This window comes from Erinaceus europaeus, chromosome 11, assembly GCF_950295315.1.
Source record: "Erinaceus europaeus chromosome 11, mEriEur2.1, whole genome shotgun sequence".
Lineage (NCBI taxonomy): Eukaryota > Metazoa > Chordata > Mammalia > Eulipotyphla > Erinaceidae > Erinaceus > Erinaceus europaeus.
The window spans coordinates 48,762,243-48,773,276 of record NC_080172.1 but is presented as its reverse complement, the minus strand read 5'-3'; the positions used below and the strand labels follow the sequence as shown (position 1 = coordinate 48,773,276).

Sequence of the window (11,034 nt, the reverse complement as noted above, 5' to 3'; positions counted from 1 at the left end):
TCTGGGAGCGCTGTCCCACACCCTGGCTTTGTGGTTGCTGTGAAGGTCTGACCCAAGTGGGCGGTCGCGCCTACAGCCGGACCTGGGTCCGAGCCCCTTCCTAGCAGTTTCGCTGTCCTCGTGGGTCATGCGGGGATCAGGGGCCGTCTCGCATAGACTCCTGCAAGACCAGGCTGCAGGAGCCGAGCTACGCTTTATTCACCGGGAAGGGGCGGGGAAGGGGGGATGCGAGGGTGAAAATGCCAGTCACTCTGCATAGGTGGCATCGTCGTCACTGTCGTTGTAGGCAGAGGAGGACAGCTCCTCTGGGGGTGTGCAGGCTGGGCACTGCTGCTTCATGTCCACCCAGCACGAATTGCAGTACACGGCCCCGCATGCCGCCGTCTGGCAAACGTAGGACTCGGGCGTCTCGGGGGCCTGGCACACCACGCAGCGCCGGCGCAGCCAGTGGCGCAGGAGCGGGCAGCGGCGCTGCAGCAGGTCCGCCAATTGGGGGCGCTGTTGGGAGGGAGAGGGGACGAGCTCAGAGTCAAGGAGGGAGTGAAGGGGCCTAGCAGCAGGGCGTCAGTGGGCCTGGCTGTGTTTCTTGCCCCAACTCCAGGCCTGACAGTGTCACATGTTGAAGGGTACTGCATTGGAAAATGCCCCCCAAGAGTAAAGTTACTATGGAATTGGGTCCAGGACCGCCTCCCTTCTTCACTCTCACTCAGCTAGGCTTTGCTCCCTTCCCACCACAGCAACAGCCATTGTTGCATTTTCTCATAAAGCAGGCTTGTCTGGTCCTCAGGCGGGGGTAGGACTGTTGGTATGGTATTCCTTGGCCTACATGTGAGTTAGATGGAGCAGGTGGCCGCACAGTGGAAAATGTATTGGACTTTCAAGCAAGAGGTTCTGAGTTTGATCTCTGGCATCACATGTACCAGAGTGGTGCTCTGGTTCCCTCCTCAGTCTCTCTCCCATTAATAAATAAATACACCTTAAGATAAAATAGCCGGTTTGAGCCCCTGGCTCCCCCACCTGCAGGGGGGATCACTTCACAGGTGGTGAAGCAGGTCTGCAAGTGTCTTTCTCTCCCCCTCTCTGTCTTCCCCGCCTCTCCCCATTTCTCTATGTCCTAACAATGACGACATCAATAACAAGAATAATAATAACTACAACAACAATGAAAAACAACAAGGGCAACAAAAGGGAAAATAAATATAAAATTAAATTAAAATAAAAAACTTAATAGAATAGTCATTCTAATTTACTCTGTCAGTATGAAAAGGCTGTAGATTTTCTTTTAGAGTAAGAACATGGTTTAAGACTGTTCCTTTCTCGGAGACCCCCAACTCTTCATCTGAACTAGTCCAGCCTTTATGTTCATGATTAGTCAGCAATTTGTTTGGCTTTATATGTTAACTCTTTTTTCAGCCATCAGGTTCCAGATGCTACCATGATGCCGGCTGGACTTTCCTGGGCAGACAACCCCATCAGTGTGTCCTTGAGCCCTGCCTTCTCAGAGCCCCTACCCACTAAGGAAAGAGAGAGACAGGCTGGGAGTATGGATTCACCTGTCAACGCCCATGTTCAGCAGGGAAGCCAATTACAGAAGCCAGACCTTCCTTCTACACCCCATAATGACCCTGGGTCCATACTCCCAGAGGGATAAACAATAGGAAAGCTGGGAGTAGCACAGCAGGTTAAGTGCAGGTGGTGCGAAGCACAAGGACCGGCTGAATCCCGGTTGGAGCCCCTGGCTCCCCACCTGCAGGGGAGTCACTTCACAAGTGGTGAAGCAGGTCCGCAGGCGTCTAGATTTCTCTCCCCCTCTCTGTCTTCCCCTCCTTTCTCCATTTCTCTTTGTCCTATCTAACAACAACATCAATAACAACAACAACTACAACAATAAAAAAAACAAGGGCAACAAAAGGGAAAATAAATATAAAATTAAAAAATTATTTAAAAAATGGTCTGGGAGGTGGCACACTTGACAGGGCATTGGACTCTCAAGCATGAGGTCCCGATTTAAATCCCCAAGAGCACATATACCAGAGTGATGTCTGGTTCTTTCTCTCTCTCCTATCATTTCACATTAATAAATAACATATTTTTAAAAAGATTTTTAAAAATTATTTTAAAAAAGAATAGGAAAGCTAGCGGAGGGGATAGGATACAGAGTTCTGATGGTAAGAACTGTGTGGAGTTGTACCCCTCTCATCCTATGGTTTTTGTCAGTGTTTCCTTTTTATAAATAATTTTTTTTAAAAAAAAAGTTCCTTTCTGGTTTTCTTTCTTTCCTTTAAGTACATTTAAAATTAAAATAGATGGACTGGAGAGTTTGTTCAGTGGTAGAACACATATTTTAATTACTCAGTTATAAAAAATGGTGAGTTCACCGTTTTCAGCCAATCTTGGATGGGCCTTGAAAAATTCATGTTAAGTGAAATAAGTCAGAAACAGAAGGATAAATGTGGGATGTTCTCACTCTCAGGCAGAAGTTGAAAAACAAGATCAGAAAAGAAAACACAAGTAGAACCTGAACCGGAATTGGCGTATTGCACCAAAGCAAAAGACTCTGGGGTGGGTGGGTAGGGAGAATACAGATCCAAGAAGGATGACAGAGGACCTAGTGGGGGTTGTATTGTTATATGGGAAACTGGGGAATGTTATGCATGTACAAACTATTGTATTTACTGTTGAATGTAAAACATTAATTCCCCAATAAAGAAATTTTTTTAAAAAAAGAACACATATTTTACTCTGCAGGTGTCTTTCTGCAGGTGAGGTCTGAGTTTGATCCGTAGTACTGCATGAAGTGGCAGGATGGTGTTAAAGTTTCTTTTTCCTCTCCCTATAAAAATTTTATTTATTTTCTTCTTAGGTAGAGACAGAGAGATGGGGGTGGAGTTCAAGCACTGAAGCTTCCATCAGTGTGGTGGGTCTAGGCTTGTACCTGGATTCTAAAGCAACACACTATCCAAACGAGCTATTTTACTAGAGCTCAAGGGGGGGGGGTTAAATAAGAATATTTAATATATTCTTTGAACTACAATTCATTATATAGAATTTCTTGGGAACTTGGAGATAATTCATGCAAAAGAAGATTAGTATCCATAACACATAAAGAATTCTCCAAGAAGGAGGAGGAGGAGAGAGAGAGAAAGAAAGAAAATAGTGCATTGACTTAGGGGATCATGCAGTGGTGCACCAGATTAAGTATACTGGGTTAAGCACACATAGTACGAAGAGCAAAGACCAGCTCAAGAATCCTGGTTCAAGCCCCCCTTTCCCCACCTGCAGGGGAGTCACTTCACAAGCGGTGAAGCAGGTCTACAGGTGTCTTTCTCTCTCCCTTTCTTTTTTTTTAAATATTTATTTTATTTATTTATTCCCTTTTGTTGCCCTTGTTGTTTTACTGTTATAGTTATTATTGTTGTTGTCGTTGTTGGATAGGACAGAGAGAAATGGAGAGAGGAGGGGAAGACAGAGAGGAGGAGAGAAAGATAGACACCTGCAGACCTGCTTCACCGCTTGTGAAGCGACTCCCCTGCAGGTGGGCAGCCGGGCCTGCAGGTGGGCAGCCGGGGTTCGAACCGGAATCCTTATGCCCGTCCTTGTGCTTTGCGCCACCTGCGCTTAACCCGCTGCGCTACAGCCTGACTCCCTCTCTCTTCCTTTCTATCTTCCTCTCCTCTCTCAATTTCCCTATCCTATCCAAATAATCTATATAAAAAAAAATGCCCATCAGGAGCAATGGATTCATAGTGCAGGCACTGAGCCCCAGTGATAACCCTGGAGACAAAAAAAAAAAAAAAATAGTGCATTGACTTATTGGCTTTCCTAAAGACACAGAAGATAGTAACAATTAAACCTGGCCAGTCTTAGACACCCTGCATTCCAAGTGCACACACATACATACACACACACACACACACACACCTGCCAGGGATGTTTCTCTGCAGTCCTCACAAGTGTGTGTTACTCAACTCAAGAGACTCCACCCCACTGCCTACCAAAGGTAGTTCTCCCAGGCTTCAACTTCAGAACCTTCCCCAATCTGGGTCCATTTTAGCCTCTGCTCTAGCTTACCCCATCCTGAATGATTTTTTGTTTTGTTTTGTTTTTCCTGAATGATTTTTGTTTGTTTTTTATATTTATTTATGAAAGGGAAAGAGAACTAGAGCATCACTCTGGCAATGTGATAACGAGAACTGAACTCAGGACTTCATGCCTGAGAGTCTAATGCCCTTTCCACTCCCACCCTGAACTTTGCTCCTTCCATGCTAATTTTACTTAAACTAGGCCCAGAATTTGTTTTTTTCTTCAGACTGTCACAGATTTTGTTCCCTCAACTTGCCATGAGCATAATTCCATCTACCCTTCAAAATCCAGAGATTTTGAATAGATAGGACTAGAGAGACAGCACAGTACTCATGCAAAGACTTACATGCTTGAGATTCTGAGAGGTCCTAAGTTCAATCCCCCATACCACCATAAGCCATAGTTGAGTCGTGCTCAGGTAAGAAAAAGAAAGGGGTAGGAGTAGATAGCATAATGATTATACAAAGAGACTCCCATGCATGAGAGAAAGAAAAAAGAAAGAAGAAAGAAGGAAGGAAGGAAGGAAGGAAGGAAGGAAGGAAGGAAGGAAGGAAAAAACAAACCTTGGGGCTAGATGATGGGTGTGTTCATTTTTTTTTTTTTTTTGCCATTCATTCAGTCCCTATTTGTGTTATAGAGTATTGGGGGATCTAGACACTGGAGAAAAAAAAGAAAAAAAAGTAAGTTTTTTTTTTTTCTTTAGGTACTACTCAACTTTGGTCTATGGTGGTGCTGGGGATTGAACCTAGGACCTCAGAGCCTCAGGCATAAGTCTTTTTGCATAATCACTATACTATCTTCCCAGCTTTCCAGTCTTTTGGTTTTAATTAGCTTCATTAGGGCTAAATAAGAATGCTTGCCACTTAAAAATAAAGTAACATTGTACCCTGTCTTAGGGAGGTGGCACAGTAGATAAGGTGTTGGACTCTCAAGCATGAGGTCCAAGTTCAATCCCCAGTACTGCATGTGCCAGAGTGATACTCTTGCTTCTCTCTCCTCTTTTACTCTTTCTCATTAATAAATAAATATTCTTTAAAAAAATGGTGGGGCCAGGTGGTGGTGCACCTGGTTGTGCGCACATGTTACAGTGTGCAAGGACCCAGGTTCAAGCCCCCAGAACCCACTTGCAGGAGGAAAGCTTCATGAGTGGTGAAGCAGGGCTGCAGGTGTCTTTCTGTCTCTCTCCCTCTTTATCTCCCAAATTATGCATAATTTCTGAGTGTCTCTATCCAATAAATAAATAAAGACAACAAAAAAGATTTATTAGTGTGGTGTGGGAGGTGGCGCAGTGGATAAAGCGTCGAACTCTGAAGCATGAGGTCCTGAGTTCAATCCCCAGCAGCACATGTAACAGAGTGATGTCTGGCTCTTTCTCTCTCCTTCTATGTTTCTCATTAATAAATAAATAAAATCTTTAAAAAGAGATTTATTAAAAATAATAATCTGTAGATGCATTAACTCAGAAAATCACTGCCTAAGGGGCAGGGTGGTGGCACATCTGTTGAGCGCACATGTTACAGTATGCAAGGACCTGGGTTCATGCAGAGGGACCCCACCTGCAGAGGGAAAGCTTCACAAGTGGTGAAGCAGTGCTACGGGTGTTTCTCTGTCTCTTTCCCTCTGTCTCCCCCTTCCCTCTCAATTTCTAGCTGGCTCTATGCAATAAATGAAGAAAACAAAGAAAAATCACTGCCTAAGACCCATCTTGCAAATGTCATCACCTCAGACCAACACAAATTCTAGGAGTGCTGTTTGCATGCCAGGGGCCACTTGTCAATAACAATTAGCACACAAATCACTATGCAACTGTGTCATGGGACTGAGGTTCATTTAAATCCTCACCGCAACCGGAATAAGCCCTAACACCATTCACAAGAGGGAATGGTTCTCACCCACTATTTCAGTCTTGCTGAATAAGTAATAAGGGGGAGGAGCCAAGACTCTAACACTGATCCTTGGGCCCAAGAGCCACGCACTGAACCACCACTCTGTGTTGATCTCCTGTGAGTGGGCTTTACAGCCTCAACCATCCTTTACCCCCTTCTGACAGGGAAACTGAGACCCAGAGCCAAAGTCATGAGCCTTAATGAGGTGTGTGGTCTGGAACTTGGTTTTGCTGACTATGCTCTCCTCCACCCTCATCCCCACCCATACCCCATGGCCTGCCTGAGGCCAGCTTTGGGCCCCAGATTTTAGGAGACCCCCTCTGGCTCTCTTTAATCAGGTTGAGTCAAATCTAATTCCCCTTTTTGGCTTGCTTCCACTGAGTCTCTTGGGCTGGATTGAATCTTGGGGTGCAAAGATGATCATAGCCCTGCCCATAAGGAGCTGGATGAGTAGAGTCCTTAAAGGAATGAGTTATGTAGCTGGGAAATAACTAGTAGAGCATTGGATTTACATACCCAAGATTTCCAGTTTGATCCCTGGTGCTACCACTCTGGCCTGTCTCTCTCAGTTGTTCTGTGCCTCATATGAAACTCTATCCATGATGGGGTGAAGGGTAGATAGCATAATGGTTATACAAACAGGCTCTCATGCCTGAGGTTCCAAAGTCCCAGTTTCAATCCCCTGCACCACCATCAACCAGAGCTGAGCAGTGCTCTGGAAAAAAAAAAAATCTAAGAAAAAAAAAACTCAATCCATGATGTAATGAATTAAATAAACATTTTTAAAAGATTTTATTTATGGGAATCAGGCAGTAGTGCAGTGGGGTTAAGTGCATGTGGCGCAAAGTGCAAGGACCAGAATAAGGATCCTGGTTCCCCACCTGCAGGGGAGTCACTTCACAAGCGGTGAAGCAGGTCTGCAGGTATCTATCTTTCTCTCCCCCTCTCCCTCTCTGTCTTCCCCTCCTCTCTCCATTTCTCTCTGTCCTATCTAACAACAATGACATCAATAACAACAACAACTACAACAACAATAAAAAACAAGAGCAACAAAAGAGAAAATAAATTAAAAAAAAAATTTTATTATTTCTTAATGAGAAAGATAGGAGGAGAGAGAAAGAACCAGACATCACTCTGGCACATGTACTGCCAGGGATCGAACTCAGGACCTCATGCTTGAGAGTCCAAAGCTTTATCACTGCATCACCTCCTGGACCACTAAATAAACATTTTTTAAGGCATGCATTATGTTAGAATTCACTGAGGGGCCAAAAGATAGCTCACTAGGTAGGGCACATACCTTGCCTGGATTAGAGCCCTAGGACCACCATGGATGGCAGGGGGGACTCCATGAATGACGGAACAGTGCTGTGATGCCTCTCCCTTCTCTGTCTCTCCCTCTTCCCTTTGTCTTTCCTCCTTTTCTCCAATATATGCATATTCCAGGGAGGCCGCCTAGTGGTATCTCCCATGCTTGAAGTTTTGAGTTCATTCTCCAGGGTGTATTAAACATTTATTTTAAAATATTTTATTTCTTTTAATGAGAGAGATGCAGAGAAGGACAGAAACAGAGACCAGAGCAGTTCTCAGCTCTGGCTTGTGGTGGCTCTGAGGACTGAACCTGATACCTCAGAGCCTCAGGCACGAGAGTCTTTTGCATAACCATTATGTTATCTCTCCAGCTCAACACAGTGGCACAGTGGATAAAGCATTGGACTCTGAAGCATGAGGCCCTGAGTTCAAACCCCTTGATATCACATGTTCCAGAATGATGCTCTGGTTCCCCCCCCACCCCCCCATCCCATTAATAAATAAATCTTTAAAATAGATAGCAGTCTGGGAGGTGGCACAGTGGCTAGAGCATTGGGCTTGTGGGTGTTAGGTCCCAAGTTTGATCTTAGGCATAGCATGTGCCAGAGTTCTGGTTTGTTTCTCTCCTCTCTGCACCGTGTAAAACATCCTTTACTCATAGAAAATAAATATTTGAGGGAGTCGGGCTGTAGCACAGCGGGTTAAGCGCAGGTGGCACAAAGCACAAGGACCGGCATAAGGATCCCGGTTCGAACCCCGGCTCCCCACCTGCAGGGGAGTTCGCTTCACAGGCGGTGAAGCAGGTCTGCAGGTGTCTATCTTTCTCTCCCCCTGTCTTCCCCTCCTCTCTCCGTTTCTCTCTGTCGTATCCAACAACGACGACAACAATAATAATAACTACAACAATAAAACATCAAGGACAACAAAAGGGAATAAATAAATTAAATAAAATATTAAAAAAAGAAAAGAAAAGAAATATTTGAGAGTCAAGGTGTAGCATAGTGGGTTAAGCACAGGTGGTGCAAAGTGCAAGGACCAGCGTAAGAAACCCAGTTCGAGCCCTGGCTCCCCACCTGCAGGGGAGTCACTTCACAAGTGGTGAAGCAGGTCTGCAGGTATCTCTCTTTCTCTCACCCTCTCAGTCTTCCCCTCCTCTTTCCATTTCTCTCTGTCCTATCCAACAATGATGACAATAACCACAACAATAAAATAACAAGGCAACAAAAGGAAACAAATAAATAAATAAATAAATATTTTTAAAAAAACAACTTAGAAAAGAAAAGAAATATTGGAGGCCAGGAGGTGGCGCACCTGGTTAAGCACTCACATTACAGTGTGCAAGGACCTGGGTTCAAGTTTCCAGTCCCCAACTTCAGGGTAAAAGTGTGACAAGTGGTGAAGCACTGCTGCAGGTGTCTTTCTCTCTCCCTCTCTATCTCCATCTCCTCTCTCAATTTCTCTCTATCTCTATCCAATAATAAATAAATAAATAAAAATTTTAAAATAAACATTAAAAAAGAGGACTGGTGAAGGAGTTCACTTGGAAGGTGCACTGCTTGATCATGTGATAACCCAAGTTCAACCCCAGCCCCCACTGCATGGAAGGAATCTTGAGTACTGTGATATCCCCCCTCTCTCTGCCTCTGTCTCTGTCTCTCTGTGTCTAGCTAAAGAAATAATAAAACAGAGAGTGAACTCTCCTGGAGGCCCAGCAGGGTGGCGGATGGTGGATGAGTGCAGGCTTGACTCACCCGCACCTGCTGCAGCCTCGCCCGCTGGACAATATCTGCCCTCCGCAGCCGTGTGAAGGCTGCCCGCTTCCTCAGCAGCTCATTGTAGAGGAACAGGATGCGCTTCTTCTCCCGCTGCATTGGGGAGAGGGGCGGTGAGAGGCCAACAAGGCAGCGTCCTGGAGGGGGGGCTGGAGGGACCCGGGGCGCTAGTACAGGGCGCACCTTGGGGAAATAGAAGGCCGCGATGGCCCTGCGGAGCCGGTAAGCAAAGGCCTGGAGCAGGCAGAGGCCCAGCAGCAGGCCGACGGGGAGCACTGCCCGCAGGTAGGCTGTGGTGCCCAGATGCACAGGCAGGGGCAGGCAAGCTGGTGAGCAGAGCTGGCGGTCAGGAGCTGCAGCTGAGGCCTCCCCTTGTGTCTCTCCTACACCCTGCCCTGCCAGTCTTCCTGCAACCTGGCACAGAGGTGGAAGGCCACCAGCCTGCTGGCAAGATAGCTCACCTGGATGGTGCGCTGCTCTGCCATGTGTGTGACCCAAGTTGGAGCCTGGTCTCCCATTGCATTGGAGGAAGTTTTGTTGCTAAGATTTCTCTATCTCTGCCTCTATATAACTTTTTAAAAGTTCCCACGTAGGAAGTTTTGTTGGGTGCCCTGGAAGGTAACTAAATGAGAGTTTGGTCTTTCAAGTGTGAGGTCCTGAATTTAACTCTTTACAACAAAATATGACATCTATCTCCCTCCACTATAAAATAAGTAAAAAAAATCTTTCTTCTTTCTTTTAATAGGGTGGCTCATGAGGTAGTGTGGTGGAAAAAGAGGTTGTTTCTCAAGCATGAGGTCCTGAGTTCAATCCCCAGCATAGTGATGCTCTGGTTTTCTCTCTTTCTCATCTATGGATACATAAATAACTATTTTAAAATATTTTTTTAAAAGGGGGGGGTGAAGGAGAAAGCATGATGGTTATGCAAGAGACTTTCATGCCTGACACTATGGTCCTAGGATCAGTCCCCAACACTACCATAAGCCAGAGCAGAGCAGCTCTCTGGGGGTGGTGGTGGTGGTGGAATCATCTGTTTAAGTGCATGTATTACAATGTACAAGGACCCAGGTTCAAGCCTCTGGGCCCTACCTGCATGGGGAAAGCTTCACAAGTGAAATAGTGCTGCAGGCATCTCTCTCCTTCTCTATCTCCCTCTCCCTTCTCAATTTTTCTCTGTCTCTATCCAATAATAAATAAAAACATTTTTAAAAAGGTTGGCAAAATTGTTGGCTTAGGAGAGTTTCATGAGACTTGGGTTTAATCCCAGCCCCCACTATCCTGGAGGAAGCCTTGCTGCTGTGGTCTCTCTGTCTCTCTATATGAAAAAAGCCACCTTGGAGCAGTCAGTAAGGACCAATAACAACAATAATGTTCTGATGAACAGCACTATTCTTGATGCTGGGACGCTCCACCCCCTTAGTCCCCAGAATCCTGTGGCCCAAACCCGTCTCCTGTCCCCCTCTCACTCCTCCATCCTGACCAATTTTTCTTTTTTTTTTTTCCTCTAGGGTTATCTTTGGGGGCTTAGTGCCTGCACTACAAATCCACTGCTCCTGGCAGCCAGAGAGAAATTGAGAGGGGGAGAGAAAGATAGACACCTGCAGATCTGCTTCATCGCTTGTGAAGTGACTCCCCTGCAGGTGGGGAGCCAGGGGGCTTGAACTGGGATCTTTGAGCCAGTCCTTGCTCTTCTCACTATGTGCATTTAAAGCCGGTGCCCTACTGTCTGGCATCCATCACTTCCTGTTCTTACACCCTCCGACCATGCAACTCCTATCCCTCCATGCTCCATCCCATCCCCCAGCTTCCAGACTTAGCCCTCAGGTGGCTGGAAGGTCTCTCACTCACGCATGTTGTGGGACTCCACCACTGTCTCTGAGGAGGTGTTCAGGGCACCGATGGTCTTCCGGAGTAGCCGGGCAAGCATGGAGTGCCCCCCAACCTTCACCTCCAGTTTGTGACTGCCTAAAGCCAGGACAGGG

The 11,034-nt window shown here is 46.0% G+C and overlaps 1 protein-coding gene across 1 annotated transcript in view; it reads right to left on the bottom strand.

Moving 5' to 3' along the window:
- Positions 1-199: 199 nt before the first annotated feature.
- DCST1 (DC-STAMP domain containing 1) overlaps positions 200-11,034 on the bottom strand; it is a 34,722-nt gene continuing 23,887 nt past the window's right edge. The window contains exons 11-14 of the mRNA XM_060202357.1: positions 10,901-11,028; positions 9,236-9,378; positions 9,032-9,145; positions 200-498 (exon numbers count right to left, since the gene is read on the bottom strand). Coding sequence (XP_060058340.1) covers positions 247-498; positions 9,032-9,145; positions 9,236-9,378; positions 10,901-11,028 — 637 coding nt within the window. The 3' untranslated portion in view covers positions 200-246. The remainder of the gene's footprint in view (positions 499-9,031; positions 9,146-9,235; positions 9,379-10,900; positions 11,029-11,034) is intronic.